The 26327-nt window shown below is 37.9% G+C and overlaps 2 protein-coding genes across 2 annotated transcripts in view; one reads left to right on the top strand and one right to left on the bottom strand.

The window, feature by feature from the left end:
• The first annotated feature begins 3281 nt into the window (after nt 1-3281).
• LOC120417343 (uncharacterized) overlaps nt 3282-26327 on the top strand; it is a 226774-nt gene continuing 203728 nt past the window's right edge. The window contains exon 1 of the mRNA XM_052711044.1: nt 3282-3750. The gene's annotated coding sequence lies outside the window, so the exon portion shown is untranslated. The remainder of the gene's footprint in view (nt 3751-26327) is intronic.
• LOC120421238 (general odorant-binding protein 72) lies at nt 10461-11282 on the bottom strand. Its single transcript, XM_039584437.2, has 4 exons — nt 11129-11282; nt 10900-11067; nt 10730-10841; nt 10461-10662 (listed from the first exon to the last, which is right to left on the bottom strand). The coding sequence occupies exons 1-4, from the start codon at nt 11195-11197 to the stop codon at nt 10577-10579; spliced, it is 435 nt and encodes a 144-aa protein (XP_039440371.1). The 5' UTR covers nt 11198-11282; the 3' UTR covers nt 10461-10576.

The raw sequence follows: 26327 nt of genomic DNA, 5'->3' as shown, positions 1-26327 counted from the left end.
ACACAGTTTTCTTCATTTTTGAAGGTTAAATTAACGGGGTCCACTTTTGGAAAAGTTTGGATTTTCGTTGTCCTATATTGGACCCCCCTAATTTTTGCTCGAAAATGAGCAGTTCTTCGCTTTATTTTAGTAAAGTTCCTTAAACTTACATTATTTCGACTTGCTGAAGTTAAAAAATCAGTCAAAAAGTGATTGGATAGTTAATTCAATCATAAAATATAAATGCAGTTTTGTTGTGAAAATGCTAGTGGCCATGGCTGATTTCAGATGTCGAACTCAAAACACTTATTCTGGTGAAAAGGACAATTCAATGTCAGTCAACATTGTTTTAAATCAGGGGTGACCAAAGTATGGCCCGCGGGCCAAACGTGGCCCGCGAGTTGATTTTTTGTGGCCCGCGGGTCCATTTTGAAAGATCATGTAAAATGGCCCTTTGACCCATCTGTAAAGTGATTTTATAATTTTTGAAAATTAAGGTTTAGTTTTAGTTTTTGGGAACCTTTATATTTTTGGTATCGTCAACAGAAGTTATATTGGGTCTGGGGTGAGATTGTATCATGCAAATTTCTGAATTTTTAAGACGACGGTAATATAAAAGTCGACACAAATAATTTGTGTTGAAAAATCTATCTTATTTAAAGTTTAAAGAGATTGAAAATTGTTATTTCGTCAAAATTTTCAACAAACATTTCTGAAAATTAGTTATAAATCATTCAAACTTGATTAAAGTAGAAAATTTAAAAAAATAGCAAAAAACATGGGTACTTATTAAAATTTGATTGAGGCAGACCAAAATTAATTCATATGTTATTGAAATTGGAAGAATAATTGTTGAAAATACAATATCCATTTGCAACGATTTATCATAATAGTTGGGACCCCCTTATAAAATGGCTCGAAATATCAGGGAACAAAACACTTTTTTTTCAAAAACCTGTAAATTTCAATGGAATAAGACGTGCAATCGACTGAAAATAATTTAAAATACATTTTCCTGTGTTGATAATAATTTTAAGCATGATTGAACCAGTTGAAAAATATTTTGAACCGCAAACAAAAATCTTTCAAAACTAGGTTTTTTTAAACATGCGATTGAAAATCAATGATGCGTGATTTTAAAACACTTTTTTTGCATGGAAATGTTGATTTCGTGGCTCTTTCAATCGCATACCTATCAAAGTCACCCCGGCTATCAAAGTCACCCCGTTTTACGGTAACTAAATTGTATCAAATAATAACAATTTTTCACATATGGCCCGCAAACTTATTTTAGCTTCAAATTTGGCCCGCTATACAAAAACTTTGAGCACCCCTGTTTTAAATGATGCTGAACATGCCAAATAAAAGATTTGCAGACAACAACACGCTTGAAATTGTGATTTTATTGAATTTTTCATCAAAAACCCTTCAGAGGGTCCACTATAGGAAAGGGGTCCACTAATGGATAACGTACCCTAAGTGTCGTATCAAAAAAGTTCAAAAAAGCAAAATATAAGAATTTTCTCAGCTTTTCAAAAATATTTTTTTCAAAAATTGGCAAACATGTGCACTAATTAAAAAAACTGCTAATATTTTGCCTAAAATGGCATTAACTTGAATATGGTGCACTTAATCAAAATTTCACTAAAGTACTGTTTGATAGCAAATTTGATTTTACATCGAAAAATGAAGTTGAAAATGTTTTGCAACCAATATTTCGATTTTAAAAAAAAATCAGTATTGATTCAAAAAAACATAACTCGGTCAAAGATTTTTTGCACAACCTGGAAATTTCTGAAAAGTTGGCATTTGATGTCGCCTAAAACATATCATAAAATGAAAAATTAATAAAAATAGTGTTTTTTTGCAAATCAACTTTTAGTGAAAAAAAGTTAAATAAAAAATCACCTAAATTTGTTTACCGTGTACCTTTTTTTTACTGTTGTCCATATCTAACTTACAATTTTGCCGAAAACACCAAATCGATAAAAAAAATCTTCAAAAGATACGACAACTATCAAATTTATATGGAAAATTATATGGACAAACTTATGATGCATAATGGCTTCTTTGGACATACCAAAATCACCAAAAAAAATCCCAAATTTGATAGCTTACAAATACAGCTTACTGTCATGAAAACTTCCAAGCAGAAATAATTATTCTTATTATAATCTTTGTTTTCATTTCCTTATTATTTTAACTTCATAAAAACATTTTCTCACCAAGCGAATAATCCAGAACAAGCCAAACCCAGCACACCTCACAGCTTCTCGATCTGTCCCCTCGCACGATTCTCAAAATATTATCCCGGCCCATCTCTCCGCATCGCCGCGGCGCGCCGCCAACAACCTTCGCTCATTTGATCTTATTTATTGCTTTCAGACATCACAACACCCCGAGCAGCGCGTGCGAAAACCACCTCTCGAACATTTAACCCATGTAGCACCGTGCGTCTCCACTTTACCACCCTTGGAGGCCAGCAGCAGCCAGTGAAAGATTGCTCCACCTACGCACTCTAGAGCCAACCGTAGCGTAGCAGATCTTGGGGCCGCTCCCCTCCTCATTCCATGGCGCGGAGGTCATCCGACGGTGGTGGCCACAGTCACGTATGGACCATTTTTCCAAAGATTTTTGTCATCCAGTCGGAAATTGGCCGCGGAACGTCACGGAGAGGGTTTTAAAAATAAGTGTGTGGTGAGGTTTGGAGCGAACTTGAGCTTTTCGCGAACGAAGGCAGAAATTGTGAATAGTTGGTGAAACAATGGCAATTGCTATGAGGAAGCTGTCCAAGCCATGAGTTCGCGTCGGGAGGAAGCTACTTTCACTGTGAAGGCAGTGCTCTATCTCTCTCTTTGAGATAAGAGGAATAGTTCGTGTTTGAAGAAGTGCCCTCCTCTCAACGGCAGGGTTGGAGGGTTCAACTTGAACTTAACACTAAAGTTACTTTCGTGGTTGCATAAATATCCCAAATGATCGTTGTTGCAACGTTAACGAGTGAGTGTTTTCCATCTCTGGTTGAACAGCGTTGAAGAGTTCAACTTGAAGTAGTTTAATGTTACCTACTACACAGGTCGAAAAAGTTGTCTATTGTGATGGTTTCTAAAACTGAGTTATTTGAAGAAGGAAAAACATCGTTCGTGCGGACTTTTTTCCATCTCTGGTTGAAGTTTGTTGAGATGATCAACTCGGAGAGGTTCCATGTAGCTTAAAAGTGGTTTAAAGTTACTGTTTACAAATCAAATACATCGTTACATCATTAGTGAGTGCAGTTGACGTCTACCATAATCATTGTTTTTAGCTGAGTGATTGAATAGAAGAAAACCCAAAACTCATCCGCGAGTGTTTTCCACCCCTGGCCGAAAGTGGTTCAAGGTTCAAAGTGTGATGCAGCTGGCAAACGGAGCAGAGAAAAAGCAAAGTTTAATTGTGCCTGAGGGACGGTCCCCGGCGAACAAAAGTTGATTCCGCCAGGGAAGGGATTTGTGGTCGGCCCCACCAAACCGCGCCAGTAGACCGCAAGTCGACCCTTTGAACTCCCGCCAGCGCACGAGGAGGAAATCCTTATTCATGACCCTGTTCAACGGCCCGCGTTGATCGGGCAGATAATGAACGTTCCAGAGGAAGGTTTTGCGGAACAACAGAGTGGGAAGTGGGCTGGAAGTGTGGGATTTAATTTTGGGAACCGCGGAAGCTGTGAAAACAAAATCTTGTGGTTTGCCTTCTGTCTGTGCTGAGCGAAAGGAAAGGAGTTCAAGGAACGAGAAAACGGTGAGTACGGACGTGCTTTATCGAAAAGGGGCTTTGTTTTTATTTTATGGGGCGGGATTTGTTGGAAATACTAATGGGAATGTGAGTTGTGCCAGGAACAAGTTTTCTAGTAATCCTGTGGGAGCTTGAACAGGCAGTAATGTTTTGTTTTCTTGGTTGAATGAAACAAAATAATGATATTTTTTGTTACTTGTTTTCTCAGTTAAATAATGTGTGTATTATTTGTTATTAATTAGGGTAAATGAATTTTCACTGTAAATTTCAATTTTTTCTTGAGATTTTTGTTTTCCCATCAAATTACTTGATATTTAAATTGAAGGAAATCGCAAAATTCAGAAGTAAAGATTTTGCTGAAATTCGGGGCTCTTGCATGTTTTTAAGTATACACTGATCACAGATTTTTTTTCCATTATTTTTTTTTTCGAATGGGTCCTAACATGCCTAAGATGCTATCAACTTGGGAAATGCATTTGAAATTTATAATTATTTTATTTTAACATCTTTATTTTACTTTTAAAGGTAATTTTTTATTATCAATTGGGCCAACCCTTTAAAATATTCACCTAAAAAATAAAAGGTCATAAAAACTTAGGAATAAAAATCAATCATTGAAACAAAAACATCATAGGTAGGCTTAGTGATTTTTCACGCTAAAAAAATGCAATTTTCACGGGGACCTCTATCCGAAAACACAAAATTTCACGGAAATGTCACGGAACGTGGATTTTTTTAAAATAACATATTAAAAAATATGTTAAACAACCGGAAAGAATTTTGTACACTTTATTATATAATAACCATCAGAGCTAAGTGATTTTTAGCCAGACTCCACGGGGATTTCAGAAAAGGGCTGATTTTTGAGATTAGAATACTATTTTTAAATCCAAGTCATTCAATCTTGAATAAACAAAGTTTTAATTAAAAATTGTCTTCTGGATCTATACCTCAGTACTCGAATTGTTATAACAAAGAATTTACGTAACTCATTAACACTATCCTTAGTTCCACGAAAAAAAAAAGAAAAAAATCTACATGTGAATTTTACTTATATTCTAAATTATTTCAAACGAGCTAAAAGTGTCAAGATATAAAGGAAAATGCGTTTATTTTCAATTGAATGCCCTTCTGTTTTCAATAAACGTTTCAAAGTTAAATTATAGCAAAAAGTATCCATCAAAACTTTATAAAATTGTACAGTTAAATGGACTGTAATAATAAAAAAATAATAATATTATGAAAATATTTATAACTTAACTTATTTAAGCACCCGCAAACTCTTGAATTCGTTAGCTGTTCAACGGTAGTTCACATCTCAGCTAGAGATAATAATTTTACACAATGCTTAAACAACAAAATTAAATAAATTAATTTAAGCTTCAGAATCCCACAGTGCTACAGTTGTTAAAAAACTAAAAATTTGGAAAAAGCTTAAAAGTTGCAAATTTAATTTAAAACGCTCAAAAAACAAAAAAAAATATGTTTACAATCAATTACACATACACTCGAACCCCGATGGTTTGACACCAACTGTTGTCAAACGAACGGGGTCACTTTTTAGTTTGACACCCCTTTTACACGGAGTTCACACACACTATCAAACGTTTGTTTTGATAGTGTGCGTGAGTGCCGTGTAAAAAGTGACAGTTCGTCACTTTTTCGTTTGACTTTGACCAACCAACGGTGTACAAACTAAAAAAGTGTCAAACGAAAAAGTGACCAACCACCGGGGGTTGAGTGTAATTTTATTTTTAAATATACATTTTTTCATTAAATAAAATGTGCAATCAGCATATCTTCAATCATACTTGTCTCATGTTTCATTTTGGTAACATTCAATGATTAAAAAAATACGTATTTTAATGTTAATCTAAACTTAATATCCATTTTTCAATTGAAAACTGATCAAATTTTTACTTAAAACCTTTATAATGATCTGATTTCAGAAAATCCATAAATTTCACGGGATTTCGCGGAAATTGTGGAATTTCACGAATTTCACGCTGTCCGCGAAATCGTGAAAATTCACTAACCCTAATCATAGGGGAAACAAACCCTTTCTCGGCCCATTTCTATTATCAGCTTATCATAACTTTGATCATGAACTACTAATTTTCAAAAAGTGTTTTGACTGTTTAAAAGTAATAAATATCGCACTGAAAAATGGAGCAAGCAACTCTCTATTGTTGATGTATCTGAAAGTGTTGTTTGAATAGCGCCAAACTGCAAAAGTGTCGAGGATAGCAAGGGTTTCCAGGAAAGCCTCAGACTGGCAAGTAATTGATAATTACTTTGTTTTTTAGCTGGTAATTAGGTAATTCTTTAATTACTTAGTAATTCATGATAATCAGAGTAATTTTAAGTAATTAATTGGTAATTAAAGTAATTTTTGAGTAATTAAAGTAATTGCCTTTTTTTAAATTGTACTTCTTCAACGAAACTATTTACTTTGTATCTATAATCTATTTTAACAGTATTTTATTAATTTCAAATAAGAATGAAACACAAAGATTAAAAAAGACTGCTTCTGTATGGCGAAGGCCTTGTTTATCGAAGCTGACTAACAACAAAAGGCAACGCCATGACATATTACCCAGCGAAAAATGTTTTGTGAAACCAAAATCTATTCATTTTTATTAAGTAATTATAAAAATATGTTTTTTTTTTTTTTTGCAGGAGCTACATTATAATTGATTAATTTTTTATGCTTTTCCTTCTGATAGGCAATCAAAATTATTTGAAGTTTATGTGGATCAAATGTTAAAAACCAAAATGTACCTGATTATCATTGATAAAAACAAAGATTTCAAGTGATAGCCATTTAAAAATCATAAAAATAAAATATGTATTTTATATTTTTTCATAATCTACAGAAATTGACAGTCCTATTATATCTCTCTATTAAGAGCTATGTTATTTTCCCGAAAAATTTCCAAACATTTCTGAGACAAATGTTTCAATGTTAAAAATCAAACTCAGCGTAATCAAAATCGACGAATATTCAGATGCAGAAATTAAATCCAATGTAAATGTCACATTTCGACGGTAACATTTCAAAAAGCAACATGTACATTTTGACACTTTCTGGGTTATTGCATATTCTGAAAGTACTCCTAATAAGCTACCTCTCCACCAAAAATGAGCAAAAGTTACTTCAGTAAAGTCTGTTTAGTCACGATTTTAAATAAAGTAACATAAACAAAATCTCTGCCATCAGCAGTCCCTGTTTATATAGCCCTGTCAACCTGTCAAACAAAAGACTACATGATCCTCGTAACGAAAAAAAAGCATCATGAAAAAAGCGCCATGTACATTCGGCGAAGAAAATCGAATGATAACAAAGCGTCCCCCTCAATGACAGCAGGGTGATATACACGTTGGTGATTTCAAAAGAAGTTATGTTTGTTTTTCTCAAATAAAATTACGGAAATAATGTTTTATTGATTTTGGATGATCAAGTATCCATAAAAGCAACGTTTTTCATCGTTTGTTATCATTAGAACATCTTATTTTGCTTTTATATTAAAATGGGAATTGAAAATGGATGCTCATCATTCAAGTGCGTTTTTCTCAAAACGCATGGTTTGTACATGATGCTTTTTGAAATGTTGGCGTCGATTTCACATTATTCGTATTTTCAGTAACGGATTTTTTTTAATTTGCTTGAGAAAAAAACATGCAAAGTAATGTCAAACCAATGTTTGAAAAACATTTTAAAACTTAACGTTATTTTGATGAATTTCACAATTTTCATGAAGAGCCGCTGCAAATATTTGTCAAAGTTTTTTTTTTGGCTCGAAAAATCAGGGGGCCTTTTTTCAAACAACTTCTATATTTAAATGGCATTCGGCTTGCAATAAACTGAAAACAATTTTAAATTATTAATCAATTATATTAAAATTCATATATTGAAGTTAAGCAGTACAGTATTTTTTCATCTTTTGCAATTGATTGATAAAGGTACGGTTGATTGAAACATGAAACATAATGGAATTTCGAATCAGATTATGACCAGGTTAAATTGGCCATAAAGCAAATAGTATTGTTCATATCAATTGAGCAACTTATTTTTACCTGAAAATGGTATAATTAAATACTAATGTCAATTTTATAATAAAATAAAACAATTACAAATTTCAAACAAATTGACTCGCTGTAGGATATTATGTAAACATCACCCAAAGTTTCAGCGCCCTCTAGTGCGGGGCATTTTTGACGTTTGATCGCCTATAGCTATTTTCAATAAAAATTATACGCGAAATTCACAATATCCAGATTGGTACAAAAAAAAAACAAACAGCATAATTTTTGAAAGAGCTATCGAATGAGCTATTTATAAATAATTTATCTTAGAACCGTAGAAATGAATACTTAAATTTAAATTAAATGTTTTTTATTGTAGTGAAAAGTAATTAAGTAATTGTTGTAATTAATCATTTTGGACCAGTAATTTGAGTAATTAATTGGCAGACTGGCAAGTAATAAACGCTTCTGGAAACCCTTGGAGGATAGGTCAAAAAGCAAAAACGACGAAAATTTGTATATTTCCCCTATAACGTATATTTTTCTATTATAAATCAAATTGAAAACTAAAATTTTAATCTTTTCATAACAGGACCACAGATTTGGAGCAACACGAGAAAAAGGCGGATAAGCATTTTGACAGTTTGATCTATTTTGCTCTTTCTCAAGCTTCAGATAACTTTTTCTCGAAGTTCGAAATAGGAAACAATAGTTGACCTCCCCAGCTACCATTTAACACTATGGGTTTTGTAAAATAGTTGCCTGTTGCCTGGCAAATTGCAAAATAGTTGCAGTTGTCCAAATGCTTATGCGCCCTTTTCAAATGTTGCTCCAGAGATAAGCAATTCCCAGAACATTAATTGGAAATTTCGCTTTTGCATTTTAGTTTAAGTTAGTTTTTTCAACAAATTAAGAAAATAATTTAAATACTTATCTTGAAATTTTGTGATAAACAGCTTATATTAAAAAATATGTTTTTTTTCCAGAAAAATGTGTTAGTCGTGGGAAACTTTTGTCAAGAGCGTGATTTTACAATTTTGTCGAAGAGTGCAAAGTGCTTTGCTGAGGAATCAAGCAAGGAGTGTCCCTTAAATCCATATTTCTGTTGTCAGCCTGCTGTTCATCTAAATAGGCTGTTAAATATTAAACATCTGTATCTTGAGATCGTATTTTTTGATCGATTTGTTGTCTTTGGTAAACATGTAGGTATTGCTTAGGAACTATCAGAAAAATAAGATACACTCTTAAAAAATTAAAAGAAAATAATTCAACTTATTACAATAAAAATCCCCAAAATAACGATTTATTGTAAATTCTGATTTTTGGATATGTTTTAGATGCTAAAAAAATGCTCTTTTGAGCTATCGCACAAGTAAGTCAAAATACATTTGGCAATGTTAGCATTTTTTCAAAAAATCATGGCTTTCGGAATGTTGAAAAAATGCGGGAAAAATTGGCTCTATTTGAGCAATTCTCTGAGATTTCGGTTAGTCGATTTTTTTTTGTATTTTTTAATCCGGCTGAAACTTTTTTGGTGCCTTTGGTATGCCCAAAGAAGCCATTTTGCATCATTAGTTCGTTCATATAATTTTCCATACAAATTTGGCAGCTGTCCATACAAAAATGATATGTGAAAATTCAAAAATCTGTCGTTTCGGTGTCTTCGACAAAGTTGTAGGTATCGATATGGACTACACTGAAATAATATGATAAACGGTAAAAAAAATGGTGATTTTTAATTTCACTTTTTGTCACTAAAACTGGATTGGCAAAAAAAAACACAATTTTAATTTTTTTATTTTTTGATATGTTTTAGAGGACATCAAATGCCAACTTAGAATGGTGAAAATGGTGAGTTGTTTGGGTGAGACTTAGAAAACATCAATTTTCCTGTTTTTTAACCTTTGCATGGCAATATCTCAGCAACTAAGGGTCGTATCAGCAAAATTCAAGAAAGCAAAATATAGATAATTTTCTCAGCTTTTCAAAAATATTTTTTTCCAAGGTGGGCAAACATTTGCACTAATTAAAAAAAAAAAAAAAACTGCTACTGTTTTCAAAAAAGTTACCTAAGAATGGCTATAACTTTAAAACGGTGCACTTTATCAAAAATTCACTAATGTACTTTTTGATTGCAAATTCGATTTTACATCGAAAACTGAAGTTGAAAAATTTTTGCGAACAATATTTCGATTTTTTTAAATTCTGTATTAATTCAAAAAATCATAACTCGGTCAAAGATTTTTTGCCCATTCTGGAAATTTCTGAAAAGTTCGCATTTGATATCCTCTAAAACATATAAAAAAATAGTGTTTTTTTTGCAAATCAAGTTTTAGTGACAAAAAGTGAAATTAAAAAGCATCAATTTTTTTACCGTGTATCATTGTTTTCTTCAGTGTAGTCCATATCCATACCTACAACTTTGCCGAAGACACCAAATCGATCGAAAAATTTCCTTCAAAAGATACAGATTTTTGAATTTTCACATATCATTTTTGTATGGACAGCTGCTAAATTTGTATGGAAAATTATATGAACGAACTAATGATGCAAAATGGATTCTTTGGGCATACCGAAGGCACCAAAAAAGTTTCAGCCGGATTAAAAAATACAAAAATTTAAATTAAAGGAAAAGACGGATTCCGTAGAGAACTGCTCGGATGTCTTTGAAATAACTGACAAAATCCTGGTTGGTTTTACCATTTGCTTGAATTCTTTATTGAATAATCATAATATTGCTACAACTACAACGTAAAGTACAGGACCACTCGCAATGCAATACTTAAAAAATCGAAAGCTACTTCACTTAAGCGAAGAAATATTTGGGGTTATTCTTGTGCAGACACTTGACCAGCGCGTACGCAGCTTCGCAGTTGTTCTTCACACCGTCAGCTGCAATAAAAATGGAACAAATGTTACGTTTCTAGTCGGTGCATACCATGCAACCCAGCAAACTCACATGCATTTCGACAGATATCGAATGCCTTCTTGGTGGGTTCTCCAATTTCAGCCGGAATCAACATATCGACCTGTTTGATGGCCCCATCGGCGTTGATTTTGCCCTTTCGCATCTGTGAGCAAAAAAAATGTTTGGCAAATTTTTTTCATCAATCTTTTTTCGAAACTTACCGCTCCCATCATTTCCAGGACACAGTTGGAGTAGCACATGATTTCCTTGCCTTCGGCAAACTTTCCGTGACCGAGTCCCTCTACCTGGTCCATGGGAGGTTTCGTTTTGCCCATACAAACGGTTCGCATCATTTCACTCGATTTCGCCAACTGCTCCATGGTGGCTGCCTGTTTGAACATTTCTTCGTTTCAAATCAAAAATTTAAAAACTTTAGCAAACCAGACTTACACTTTCCACCAAATTTGAAGAAAGTAGAACCATTCCAACAAGCACAATCACAAACTTTCGCCTGATCATTTTGAAATCTCGACTCTAATGAGAAATTCGCCGATCAACTGATGTTCTCGATCGTTTATCGGGTCGTTTTATATTTGCATCAGAGAAATTGAAATTGACATGTCAGCAGCACTCGAGGTGGTTGACAGGAAGATGCACTGATCACTGGTATTGAACGCATCCGTTTGATGATACGGTTTCGGTGCACGCATGGTAATTCAAGCGCGAACTCCTCAACTCTGGGAACGTGACTTGGTTAAATTTTGTTATAACATTTCTGGTCTTTTTATAGACATGTTAATTTGCATCATGATTTTCAGAGTAAGAGGATATGGTAAATTGTGTACAATTGTTTTCTTGCACAGTAAAAATCATTGTCTTATTACAACTTTGAATGTTGAAAGGCTTTACATAAAGTTCAAATTGAAGATGAATTGACCAAAAAGCATAAATCAATGAAAGAAATTTAAATTCAATTTAAACTAAAGCAGTCAAAACAAAGCCAAACTCAGGTTGACGTTATCGTGTTCAACAAACAAACCCATTAGAGTACATCCGCCGCACTTCGAAACAAACAGAAATTGATGAATGAACCTTCCGCGCGCACTCACCTTCTACGCAAACAACCATCCCGTCAATGCTCGTGGTCTCTGCGTCACAAAAGTGCTCTCAAACTCATTAACTTGAATAAGAAAGTAAATATTCGACGACCGGCAGGCTGTTTTGTGGTGACCAAAAACAAAAACCAATCAACCGCAGCTTACCGTCGTTTGAGTGACATTCAGTTGTTGTGGTTTACTTTTTTAAGTCTGGTTCAACCAGCTGTTTTGAAATGCTCCTGAGACTCGTGACAGGAGGATTTTTATGAATGAAATTTCTTGGTAACACACCTCTCGCAGTTAATAGTACGAGGAAGCCATTGTTCAGGAAGTGATTTTACTCAAAATTGTATGTTTAGTGTTTACTGTAAAAAAAAATTCTCAACTCGAGGGGAAGCATGAACTTTGGGGTCCCCAGAAACACGTGCATTTTGAATTTTTCAAACATATTTTAACAGGGCCGAATGGGTTTTCTCCAAAGTTTGTATGGAAAATTAGTGCTGTTTCTTGTATGCAACAGCAACGAGCCGCCCTGATTCTCCATACAAACTTTAGAGAAAAACAATTCGGCCCTGCCTAATTATTTTTGGAAAATTCAAAATGCACGTGTTTCTGGGGACCCCAAATTCATGCTTCCTCTCGAGTTGAGCCTGTGCAGTCATTTTTGTCATTTTTTGTAGGTCAGTGTAAATAACGCATTGTTCTTTTGAATTTATAAAGGCTTTAACAACATATCTCAAAATATTTTTATTGAAAACAAAAGACAAATCAATTGGATAAAACTATCGGAGGGCTTCCCTTTAATCAAAATAGCTAGTCTGTATTAGGGGAAGGTGGGGCAAGACGACCATATGGGGCAAGAGGAACAATCGCTCGTTAGGCCGTAATTTTTACAATTTTGATTATTTCCAGTATGAGGAATTGTTGCTAGCAATACAATTAGCTGATTCTATTACCACATAACCGCCAAAACGACGTAAACGCCACGGGGCATAAGATTTAATGAAGTTTTTTTCAAAACCTTTGTTTCCTTATAATATTTTGAAAGTAAAAAATAAGGCTTAGGGTTCGTTTTAAGGCTCATTTTATCAAAATGCTATTTTTCCTAGATCAGTAGTGTCCCTACCAATGACTTGCACGTATTATAAAGTATGATTTATGTTTTGGTTATTTTTGTAGAGAGCTTTTAAAAAATCTTGTTTAGGTGGGGCAAGTGTACCATATGGATTTTTAGTATGGAAAAAAATACGAATTGCTGCAGCAACATATTTTATTGTGAAAAAAATACATAAAAGTTCTTGAAAACTGATAAACAATTGTTAAAAAAATTGTCCATATACGATAGAATAATATCATGAAAATTTACTATTTATCATCTAAGTAATATTTTTTTTTCGTAAAAACGGTCAAATTTTTAGTAAAATATTATTTTTTAATCTAAAAATGAAAGAAACGTTTCAAATACATCCTAATCTGATGTATCTAAGTGATAATAGTTCAATTGTTAGTAAATTAGCATGTTTTTTCATGCATTGTTCCTCTTGCCCCAACGGGTTGTTCGTCTTGCCCCACTAGTTGAGTAGAACGTACGAAAAATCAAAAATTTTAAAATCAATTTTTTACATTAAAAAACAGATTTTTTTAAACTTGTTCTATCAAAGTCTCAGTCAAGACCTGGAATAAGATGATTAAAAAAAACTGACAGATTTTTTAACGTTTTTAATGGGTTATAACGAGCATTTCCTAAGCTTGTTACACTTGCCCCACTTTCCCTTATTGGTTTGTCCATATAAGTCTCCATGACACATTCTGCGACACATGACGTTACAGCGGGTTTAAGATTACTTTTCCGTATTTAGGTTAATTTTTCTACAAGTGAGAGGAAGGCCAATAACCTAAAGCTGGGTTGAGTAACTTTTTCAATTTCAATTGAGGAACGGACACCGAATTGATAACGTACTCAAAATTTTGCATAAAACGTGTTTTTCGTTGATTTTTTGTCAATGTAATTTTTTTAATTAAAACAAAATTTTACACTTATCTTGACAGCAAATTTAATTCAAGTGGGGAAATGAAAGTTTCATTAAAAAAATGCAATTTAAAGGGTTTGAAAAAAAAATGGCGGAGGGAAAAATGGAGATGAATTTGTAGAAAAAGTTTCAGACTTTTGTCAATGAGATTAACTTCTTTGTTTAAAGATATTCTAAATGTTAATTTCGATCGGGACTGGCAACACCAGCCAGCAACAGTCAAGTGTTCGGAGCTCTTCAAACTTTTCGATTTTTACGCCGTATTTAACTGTGATTACCCGCGAGTTTGCTCCTCCAGCATGCCAAGGGCCGGCCGTGGCCGAGGCAGTTCGAGTGCGGCCTCGAAAAACCCGCGAAGTTCATCTACCGGCAGAGTGCAGAAAGGTAAACATACCAACGCCGCATCGACCGCCATCGCGCACGGGAGCGTGCCCGGTGACGTCACCGATCCTTCATTTTTACACGTGTCATACCGTCCACGTGAGTCCCCAGTACGGACGAGACAATCGACTCGGGCATCCGGAAGCACTTCCGGGCAGCAGCAGCAGCAGCAGCAGTCCACCAGCACTACGACAACAACCACTTCCAACGTTCCCACCAGCAACGAATTTGAGATGCTGAGTGGAGATGAAAACAACACCGACAGTGACAGCAGCAATGCTGGCGACGACGATGACGATGATGAACTTGCGCGCAAGCAAGGAAAGCAGAAAAACGGTAACTCTCCGAAGGAACGACGACCACCTCCAATTTTTGTTTTGGATACGTTGGCTGACGATGTTGACGAGTTGCTTGAGGGACTCCAATATTGTCTCAAAATTGGCAAAACTTCTGTGCAAGTGATTACCCACAAGAAGCTGCATTTCGACTTGGTGGTGAAGAAGTTGAAGTTGCGAAACTTCAAATTCTTTACATTTGACCCTGCAGAGAAGGTCCCAGTGAAGATCGTCCTTCAGGGATATCCGGACCGCCCGATCTCCGACCTGGAAGAACACCTGACGGGCGTCAAGGTAAAGCCTCGAGAGATAAAGGTGCTCTCAAAATCGACTACGGTGACAGGTACGTACACCTTGTACCTCCTGTACTTCGATCGCGGGTCCGTCAAAATCCAGGACCTACACGGAGAGACTGTGCCCAGAAATTTTAACAATTAAAATTGTTGATTTTATTTTCGTAAATTTTGACAAAAACGTACTTGTCACTGCCAATTTTCAGTTAAATTAACCAAAATTCAGTATTAATTTAATAACCTGCTTGTTGAAAATGCTAAAGGCAAAAAGCTAACAGATTTCTCGAACTCGAATGAACGTGCTCGACTGTTAGCTTTGGTTTTAGAAAAATCAAGAATTATTTTGGTTGAGTATAATTAACAATTGGTTGAATATTTAAAAGATGAACTTGGGTTTGTTTACGTCTGTCATTTGAAGTCAGGATTCGAACGAGAGCGGTCGATTTGTTGAGTTTGTGTTGTTAATTGTGAAGTGAGAGGATGGGAAAGGTGAAAATTACAATATTTGGCTAATGTTGAAATGGCAAATCAAAGTGTCGCAACTGGGGAGGTGGAATTGGTGAGTAGGTTTGTTGATGATTTCTTTGCAGGTAATAAACTATGAAGAGCAAGAGGACGACCTTCGCCATGAGGACCTCTAATGCGAGTGAGTTGAACACGTTATAAGAATGTTTGATGGAAAGAGAGGTCAGTAGAAGGGAGATGCGGACCAACTCTTCACGGATATAGCAGCCCGGGGAAATTTAACAAAATGTTGGTTAATCCAAGTAAGTATGGGTTTACTTTTGCACAATAATTTATCTAATGTGTTTCTTATTAGAAAACTGAATCATTTAAAAGCTTCACGCTTATGACGGATAAAATCTTAATGAACCATTATTTTTTTCAGAATCATCAATTATAAAATACATAGAAATGCGTACACATGACAACATAAAAATAGAGATGAAGTAAAATATCAAAAAATATATAAAATACATAAAAGAAGATAATAACTATCTTGAAAGTTTTGTTGCAATACGACTGCTCAATAAACTGGTAAGTTAAACTCAAAATATTTTTTTCAGGAATCGGAGTACGTTGAATAAATTGAATCAAATGCAGTGAAAGTGTGTTGCCAAAAGTAATTGTTAAATTAATGCAAGCTTGGTAAGTAGCATTATTGATATTTCTTCTTTTCTCATTATAATTACATTTATTTACGTTCCTTTTTTCAGTTTATAGCCGAAATTAAGAATTTTGTATTAAATTACTAATACATTCCAAATGTCTATTTGCAGCAAAAGGTTCACTTTGGTGGAAATTCTGTGTCCTGAGACCGTTTTAGATGATGATGACTTATCGGATGATTTCACAGTGATGGTAAGTGAATACAACACTTTATTTTATACAACATAATAAAAATATAAGCTTAAAACTTGGTGAAAATTTTGCTCGGTTTCTATTTTTAAGGAATTCACGAGAGTGTGTTGATGCTTTTTAACAGTAATTTAACAACTTAATGCAAAAAAAAAAACAAATTAGTACAAAACGTTAAATTTTTAGGCAGAATAAATGCGAAAATAAAAACACTCACACGCATTAATTTGTGAGGCATTGTTATAAAATTTACTGCAAATTCAATAAAAATATTGCTAACAACAGCTAATTATTGACTACATGTACGAATATTTTTTGTATTCAAGTAAGACATTAGTTGAAATATAGCTAGAAATTCGGCCCAGCCTATATCGTTAGATAATTAAAGAAAATATATATCAACACTTACATAAATTATGTCTAATTAAGAAATGATTTGTTATAAACCACTAATAATTTGCTGCATGCAAAAATATTTCGGTTGATACAACGAAAAAAATTGTTGAAAAATAGTTGAAAAAAATGTCCCAGCCAGTTTTTAACACTATATTCCACAATATTTCAGCTGAAAACAAGAAATTTTTAGTTAATTTTATGAAAAAAATATTCTAGCGGTCGACTGCTAGAATTTTTTTCGGCCATTTAACCAACAAAAATTGCAATTCCAACTATTTTTTTAGTTAATTTTAGTAACTGGTGGTCAGCAATTTTGGTTTAACAAAATCAACAATCGATTGTTGAAAATAAGCTGTGTAAAAAATTAACCCATACTTTTAGTTAAATTAACCAAGATTTTCTTAGATTTGCCCCGGCCGGTCTCTCCGTGTACGGCAGATCAAAGCACTGGACGGCTTCTTTGTGACGTGGCGATTCTATACGAAGAATCCGGCCGACGCAGCCCAATGCCACCGCTGTCAGAAATTCGGACACGGTTCCAGAAATTGCAATCTTCCACCCCGGTGCGTAAAGTGCGGTGAGACCCACTTCACCGAAAGGTGCAATCTTCCGCGGAAAGACCAGCTGGGGGAAAACCCCCAGCAGCACAAAGCGCGCGTCAAGTGTGCGAACTGTGGTGGTAACCACACGGCGAATTTCCGTGGCTGTGCCGCGCGGAAAAAGTACCTCGAGGAGCAGGACAAGAGGAAGAAAGCGCCAGCGTCCCGCCAACCTCCGAAGACTTCGAGCTCGAACGCTGCAGCAGCTGGCGGCGGAGCGGTTCCATCGACCAACCCAGCGTTCCCTCCCGGTTGGGGAGGTTCGTACGCTAGAGTAGCCGCTTCTGGGAGCGGTACTTCACCGGGACAAGCAGACGTCACCGGAGATGACCTCTTCACGCTTCCCGAGTTTTTCGCTCTTGCTGGAGAGATGCTCACGCGCTTCCGTGCCTGCCGGAACAAGGCAGAACAATTCCAAGCTCTCAGTGAGCTGATGATGAAGTACATCTACAACGGATAAGCTGCCTTGTGCAGCGAAGTTTTTCGACGTCAATAGACAAAACATACTGTGATTTAGTTTTAAGCTTTTCTATTTCTATCCTTTTCCTTAGTAAATCGAGAAGGTTTTTTTTTAATTTTTCCTTCTCTTGCCAAACCCATTGTTAGAATATCCAATTACATCAAAATGAATTATAGTTCAAATCATAGTTGAAAGGAACTCCAAAACTCTATGAGGTTATAAGAAATACGGAATTGTTAATTGATTATTTACTAATAAAATAAATTGAATTGAATAAATGTTAATTTCAAAATATTTTTTTTTATTTTATAGCTTATTATTATCTGGGGGATGAATAGAGTGGCTCAAACGCGGAAACCTTATAATCTGTCAAAGTGGAACCATTTTATTGTTCGCCAGAAGCAGCAAGTATTGTAATCGATCATTAGGGAAATTATTGTAAAAAGCAATTTTTGTTGACTAATTTTTTGTGAGAAATGTGAATTTTGTAAGGTATTTGATTTCTACTGGCTAATTCCCTTGTCAGTGCCCATCCGGAGGTCATCTTCATTAATTGATCCCGCATGAATGGTGAGCAACGCTTCCTTTCCTTGTACAAATTGTTATTTTTCTAGACGGTCTACTTTGTCTCGAAATGTTCACTGCACATCCGGGCGCTCTTGTTCCGAACCAACTTCGCAAAACTCCACCCACTTCTGAAAGTAGAAAACCGGAAGAGACCTCTATTATCAAACCGCCTTTTGGTGTATGTGCTGAAACTGGCGAAACCTTGGGCAAAACACTTCATATTAATCAAAGACTTGGAAAAAAATACGCCCCTCATGTTTCTAAACAAATTATTTATGTGTGAGAAAAAAGTCACGCTTGTGCTTGAAATACCACCTACTTTTTTATGTAAACAAAGCTGGATCATTCGAAAATTACGTTACGCATTCTCTTTTTTCACCCCCCAGATTATTTTTATTTATCTTCATAAATGAGCTAACAGCCGGAGGCTGGTTCAGCTAAGAATTTTAAAACTTAGTTTTTTAGTTTGAACTTTGGTTTATAGTCCAGACTCGATTATCCGAAGCCTCGATTATCCAAAGTTTCGTTTATCCGAAGGTTTGTTTGGGACTTCGAATAAACGAATCATGAACATTGTTGTTTCCTTTTTTCTTACTTTTTACATCAAATTCCAGTTCAGCGACCTTTTTTTGTCAAATTTGAGTGGTTGATTGCTTGTTAAACATTTTTTTTTTTAATTTCATCAGCGCCATTTTTGGTTCACTTTAAAGTAATTTAAGGATCATACTTGAGCTTTACAATCTAAAATAACACATTGAAAAATAAAAAATTTTCATGATTCGATTATCCGAAGATTCGATTATCCGAAATGATTTTTTCCCTACACGCACAATTCAGAGTCGAGAGAATCGCTTCCTCAAAATTTATTGAGAGCTCAGTGCAAAAATCATAGAATAATGCTTTCAATTCACACCATCAAAACAAATGTGTTCATACGTTATTTGAAACAATAATTCTTTGAAAAATTGTTTAGGCCGTTGCAAATATTTTTCAAACTTAATGTCGCCAAGAGCCCCCTCCCACCCCCCCCCCTCTTCTAAAGTGGTCCGAAAAGTCGGGAGGGGAAAAAAATGTTATGCCAAAAAAGTAAACTCCAAACAATATCCTGAATCTTTTTGGGATCAATTCCTAGCGCTTTGCAATGTTGTACAAAGTTATTCCCCGGATCAAAACCTATAAAAAACCTAAGAAAACTTTCTCTAAGAAGATGTTACTTACTTACTTTTATTGGCGCTACACCATTAGCTTGGCCTGCTGCACGATTCTCCGCCAACAAGCTCGGTCCATGGCTGCATGTCTCCAATTTCGCGGTGCACCCACACTTTCTAGATCGCTCTCCACTTGGTCCACCCACCTCGCACGTTGCACCCCCCTACGTCTTGTTCCTACCGGCTCCGACACAAACACCAACTTCGCAGGATTGATCTTCTGGTTCCGTTGGCTCAATTGCTCGGTACGTTCCGGCATCCTTGCAACATGACCGGCCCACTGCAACCGTCCAGCCTTCGCGACCTTCCGGATGCTTGGTTCGTTGTAGAGTTGTGCCAGTTCGTGGTTCATTCTCCGCCGCCATCCGTCGTTCTCATATACGCCGCCAAAGATGGTCCTTAGCACTCGACGTTCGAAGACGCTTAGCGCTCGTATGTCCTCTTCGAGCATTGTCCACGTCTCGTGCCCGTAGAGGACGACCGGTCTTATCAGCGACTTGTAGATGGAACACTTCGTATGTAGGGAGAATTTCCGGGACCTTAGGCTCTTGTGGAGACCGAAATAAGCACGACTTCCAGCGATGATGCGTCTCCGAATTTCCCTGCTGCAGCTGTTGTCCGACGTCACCAACGATCCGAGGTACACAAACTCCTCTACCACCTCGAATTCGTCCCCGTCGATTGTAACGCTTGGTCCAATGCGAGCCCTAAGGGACTCGGTTCCTCCTGCCAGCAGGTACTTTGTCTTCACCACATTCACCCTTAGCCCAACCTTCTCTGCTTCCCGCTTCAAGCCGGTGTACGCATCCGCAACCGCCTTGAACGTTCTGCCAACAATGTCCATGTCGTCAGCGAAGCAGATGAATTGGTTGGACTTGCTGAAGATCGTGCCCCGCATATTGAAGCCCGCTCGTCTCATAACACCTTCCAGTACCACATTGAAACAGAGGCAAGAAATCCCATCGCCTTGCCGAAGCCCCCCGAGTGAAGGAAACGAGTCCGATTCCGCACCCGATATCTTCACACAGCACCGAGCCCCATCCATCGTCATCTTAATCAGTCTGATCAACTTCCCAGGAAAGCCGTTCTCGTCCATAATTTTCCATAGCTCTTCGCGATCGACTGAGTCGTACGCGGCTTTGAAGTCGATGAATAGGTGGTGCGTGGGAACTTGGTACTCACGACACTTTTGGAGGATTTGTCGCACAGTGAAGATTTGGTCGGTTGTTGATCTCCCCATGACGAATCCGGCTTGATAACTTCCAACAAAACCTTCCGCTATTGGCGATAGGCGGCTTAAGAGGATCTGGGAGAACACTTTGTAGGCCGCGTTGAGGACTGTGATGGCACGGTAGTTCTCACAATCTAACTTGTCCCCCTTCTTGTAGATCGGGCATATTACTCCCACTTTCCACTCCTCCGGTAGCTGTTCTGACTCCCAGATCCTGACTATCAGCCTGTGCAAACAGGACGCCAGCTTCTCCGGGCCCATCTTGATGAGTTCAGCACCGATACCATCCTTACCCGCTGCTTTGTTGTTCTTCAGTTTCTTGATGGCATCCTTAACTTCCCTCATCGTGGGAACTGGCTCCTCTCCTTCTCCTGCTGTACCGATGAAGTCCTCTCTCCTGCCGCCTTGAGCCCCTGCCTCTGCTTCTGCGCCGTTCAGGTGTTCATCGAAGTGCTGCTTCCACCTGTCGATCACCTCACGCTCGTTCGTCAAGATAGCTCCATTTTTATCCCGGCACATTTCGACTCGCGGCGTGAAGCCGTTGCGGGATCCGTTGAGCTTCTTGTAGAACTTGCGCGTTTCGTTCGAGCGATGCAGCTGCTCCATGTCCTCAAACTCCAACTCTTCCTGGTGGCGCACTTTTGCCCGGAAGAGCTGGTGCTGCTGCCTCCGCTTCTGTCCATACGCCTCCTCGTAATCACGGAGATTGTACTGCAGCATTGCCCTCCGTGCTGCATTCTTCTCCTCCAAAATCGCCCGACACTCCTCGTCGAACCAATCGTTCCGTCGTCCTCGTTCCACAAATCCGATGGTGCTTTCTGCTGCGTTGGTGATGGCTGCCTTGACGCTCCTCCAGCAGTTCTCGAGGGGAGCTTCCAACAGCTCACCCTCCCCTGGCAACGCAGCCTCCAGCGAATGCGCGTACCGGGATGCGACTTCCGGTAACTTAAGCCGCTCCAGATCCAACCGCGGAGGGCGGCGGTACCGAACGCTTTTCGCCAGGGAAAGTCGTTGGCGCATTTTCACCATCACCAGATAGTGGTCCGAGTCGACGTTGGCGCCGCGATAGGTCCTGATGTCGATGATGTCGGAAAAGTGTCTACCGTCGATTACAACGTGGTCGATTTGTGATTCCGTTCCTTGCGGTGATCTCCAGGTGTACTTGTCTCGGAGGTTGTGCTGGAAGCAGGTGCTTCGTACGGCCATGTTTTTGGAGGTGGCGAAGTCGATCAGTCGCAGGCCGTTTTCGTTCGTGCGTACGTGGGCGCTGAACTTTCCTATCACCGGTCTGAATTCCTCCTCCTGGCCAACCTGAGCGTTAAAATCTCCAATAACGATTTTGACGTCATGTTTTGGGCAGCTATTGTACGTCCAGTTCAGCTGCTCGTAAAATGCGTCCTTGTCGTCATCTTCGCTTCCTGAGTGCGGGCTGTGCACGTTTATGATGCTGATGTTGAAGAAACGGCCCTTAACCCTCAACACGCACATTCGGTCGGTGAGCGGGGTCCACCCAATCACGCGATCGTGCATTTCACCCAGCACTATAAAGGCTGTCCCCAGCCTCTTTTTCTCGCCGCGGCTCTGGTAGATTGTACAGCCAATCCTTCTGTACTCTTGCACCTCCTCCGCACCTATCCAGCCAACCTCCTGCAGCGCTACGATGCTGAACTTGCGGACCCTCAATATGTCGGAAAGTATGCGGATACTCCCGTCAAATTTGAGAGACCTGCAATTCCACGTTCCGAGCTTCCAATCGTGGGACCTCGTAAGAAGTCCAGTTCCGTGCCGATTGGTCCGGCTCGCATCGTGTGCTTCCTGCACTGGTGTTTTACGGCGGGTTCGTGTGGCCTGCACCAACCCCCTGTCTCGCCGGAGGACCATCGTGCCGGTACTGTTTAAAGTCCCACGCCGACACAAGGACTTTTACTCAGCCGCCCCTAACCTGGGGTACAGACGCTGTTTCGAGCCGCCCCTAACCTGGGGAACAGACGCTCGGATGAGGGGGGGGGGGGAGGGGGGGGTGTCAACCACCTACTACCTGCAATGAGCCGCCCCTAACATGGGGAACAGACGCTCACTGCGGCGGAAGGGTCGAACGCCGGGGTTTTGAGCCGCCCTTAACCTAGGAAACAGACGCTCAGCGGGGGAAAGGGGGGGGGGGTGTTTTTCCCAATAGCCACTATAAAGCCGCCCCTCACCTGGGATACAGACGCTTTCAAGATTGAGAAACAGGCACCTTTTTTTGAGCCACCCCTCACCTGGGGTTCAGACGCACAACGGGGGAAGGGGGGGGGGGTACTTGCTTGTGCGCGGTGGACCTCTCGTACTGTTTATTTATTTTTTTTTTTTTTTTTCCCAAAAAAAAAAACTTTCACAACTTTTTTTTTTTTCGCACTCAGGATACAACCCTGTTCTGGGTGTCTTCTGCGTATTCCCTTCCTTGTACTTTTTGCTGCTATACTATCTGCCTCGGCTTGTCCAGCAAAGGCGACGACACACAACACAAAAGTACTTCACGCGGCTTCTTTTTCACAACACACAAAGCACAGTACACGACGACGACGATGACGATGACGATGACCGCGTCGCACTTGCACTGACTCTTCTGCGGCGATTTTTTTTTTTTGTTTTGACCCGCGCGGATCGCAGATTAGGAACCGAAATTCCTTGATTAATCGCGATCACCGGGCTCACTTTCAGGTGCAAACGGTTCACTATGCGTTCCGACGGCAGTTCACGGACACTCACGCCGGGTTGGAACCGGATTACCGCGGGTTTTCGAGAAAAATCGACGGACCGGTCAGAAAAACGCACCCGTGCTTCAACTCACGCACACAGGCAGTAAGAAGATGTAAAAAGTTAAAATTCCCCAAAGTAAATTGATTCAAGTTCCATACTAACTTCAGATCGAAACTGGACCCACTAAACGTACTTGAAAATTCCGGTTGATGCGCACGAAACTGAACACTGTTGTCTTTTCATATATCCGTGCACCACGCTAGTATCGATAAATCATTAGTTTATTATTATCAATAACATAAAAAGTTCACAAAAAAACTTTAACTAAACCTTAATTTTTAGGAATTATAAAATCACTTTAGGCGTCAACCATGAAGTATGTCAATCGGCCAAAATAAAAAATAAAATAAATAAATAGATTTTAGATTTATTGGGATGATTCGTCCTTCATTTTATTGCATATTATTAGATGTTTATTAGTTATAGTCATTTTAAGATCATTGTTGTTTTGAGACACTCATACTTTGTGTCCCGATTTGACCCATTTTTCATTAAAATTCAAAGTGCACGTGATTTTGAACACCTTCTAGTGCAATACATATTGTTTGTTAGTAATAATCAGAAGAAAAAAAAACTCCTTTCATTTTTTTAAGACAAAGCATATCTTTCCAGCTCCATTGAGCACTTCATTACTCAAAGTTAAAACCCAATTCAACCTCCCATTTCCGCCTAACCCCTTCGAAATACGCAGAGCTCTGAGCTCCGGCGCCGGACGTTTGAGAAGCGTGTTAATATTAATTGCTGCCGCACAATAACTCAAACCGCGCCCCGGGACTCACTGCCACTGCTGGCAAATCCTTTTGATGAACACGCAGAGATAAAACTGTTTGCCCAGCATCCACTTCTCGCCGGCATCCCGCGCCAAAAAGAACAGCTGAAAATGCTCAAATGTTTATCCACCCACACTCAAATCGACTGGGGAAGGTTTTTTGTGCTACCTTGTTCGCAAATTTTCACTTTATCCCGGAGAGAGACGTTTTTTTTTCTCTAGAGGGGAAAGTGGCGATAAGTTCCTCTGATTGTGGGTGGAAAATCAGTCCATCAGAGAGTGAGGTAAGGAGGGTAGAAGTTAAACATCGAGCAATTCAGCGAGATAAACTTAGAACATAGTAAAAGTTTAAATTTATTATCAGAAACTCTCTTGAATCACCTCTCAAACATTGTCAGTTCTTTAATATATTTTTTTCGTTGGGAAAGGATATAAAGCTGGAGGAAATTTACTAGGAAATCTGTTCAATTTCATATCAGTTTTGAAGACACATTGTTGAACGTTTCAAAAATTCAACATTTATGTCATAAGCAGCACTTTTCTTAAGAATTTTTCCCACAGTGACACCTCCACAGCTCACACATCTTAATGTTTACAAGTACCAGAGGAAACCAAAAAGAATTGAAAACGCTGAAAAATAATCCTCTCAACACTTTGGACGCGGCGTTTGTGATGGGAGGCGTTATTTCCATCACAAAAACCGGCCCAAACCATGGCAAGTGCCATTTTCCACCGCTCAATCATCATCTCATGGACAGCTCACTCAAAGGCAGGTTTGGCAAATTACTTCGAACACCTTGCTGTGAAGCGGAGGGGGAGGGTTTTCTTTGTATTTGGAGCAATTCTTGAACCGATGCAATTATCTTTTATTCAGGCACTTGAGAACGCATTTTCCTCAAACTTGAAAGACACTCTTTTCTTGTAAGAATAGATCAATTTGATTGCATGATTGCACTATGCTGTTACAAAAACTACTATTTAGCAATTCCGTTAAGCACTCTTTGAATTAGATTTTTTAGTGAAAGTTTGATTCCCCGCTGAAATGTTCTTTGTGGTCAAGATAATTGTACAACTCTAAAACTGTATCGCAAAATAAAACTTTTCAGTAACAGTGCTGAAAATTTGAACTTTTTAGCACTCAAATGGATACTGAAAAATGTATTGTACCTTTCGAATGACAGAAATAGCAAGGACTTTACTAATGGAGTTTCAATTTTCTTTTTTCAGGGCTTTTAACGACATGATTCGAAATCCGGACACTTAGTAGCATATCATTTTCGTTATAGCTGACAAAAAATCATTTAGTAAGTTGGAAATGAAGAAATATCCTCAGGATGTAGTATTAACAGTCAGTTTTAAGAGAATGCATGCAAAATATGTCTTTTCTAACAATTTTTCATCATAATTTGAAAATTACAATGACTTGTTGTGCTTCGAATCCCGGACACTGATAAAAGCTGATTCGAAATCCGGACACTTTTGCTTCGAATTCCGGACACTCGTATTTGCTAATGAATCGCACAAATTTGGACTGAAATGTTAGTGAATGGCATTCTTTAGGTCTCAAATAATTTGTTAACATCAAAACAATCGATATTTTATACAAACATTTGCTAGAATTTAAGGGTGCACAGCAACGAAGGAAATTATTGTCTTCTAATTCCAAAATTCTCAAAATTACGGACCCAATCCTGCAATACCGGGCTTGTAAAAATAATCAAACTTTGTTGTAAATTACTTTGTGGACAGTACCTTAGGGGTTGAATAAAAAAATATTTCGATAGTACCCGTAGTTTTGAAGATAGAGCAATTCCAGCTCAAATCAGGAATTTTTCTGGTACTTTTGTACCCGACCCTCTCTGATTTCAATGAAACTTTGTAGACATGTTATCCTAGGCCTATTTAAGCCATTTTTATTTATATGGAGCCAATAGTACTCAAAAATAACATTTGAGAAGGGCGTAAGGTATTTAAATATTTTTTTATTCTGTAATTTAATAATGACTGTATCTCAAAGCCGTTGCGTCGTATCAAAAAGTGGTCAAAGACAAACTTGTAGGAAATTGGACGAGCTTTCTGTAAAAAATACACTGCAACAAAAATACACGCCACTTATATGAGATTT

Source organism: Culex pipiens, chromosome 3 (genome assembly GCF_016801865.2).
Source record: "Culex pipiens pallens isolate TS chromosome 3, TS_CPP_V2, whole genome shotgun sequence".
NCBI classification, from domain to species: Eukaryota; Metazoa; Arthropoda; class Insecta; order Diptera; family Culicidae; genus Culex; species Culex pipiens.
Note: the sequence above shows the minus strand (reverse complement) of the source record. Positions and strands in the feature narration are given on the sequence as shown.

Excerpts from the sequence above, each read along its gene's own strand:
- LOC120421238 (XM_039584437.2), bottom strand. The coding sequence starts at position 11,197 with ATGATCAGGCGAAAGTTTGTGATTGTGCTTGTTGGAATGGTTCTACTT. Across the intron at positions 11,068-11,128 it reads CTTCAAATTTGGTGGAAAGT|GCAGCCACCATGGAGCAGTT; the intron begins GTAAGTCTGGTT and ends ATGTTCAAACAG. Across the intron at positions 10,842-10,899 it reads TCCTGGAAATGATGGGAGCG|ATGCGAAAGGGCAAAATCAA; the intron begins GTAAGTTTCGAA and ends TTTTGCTCACAG.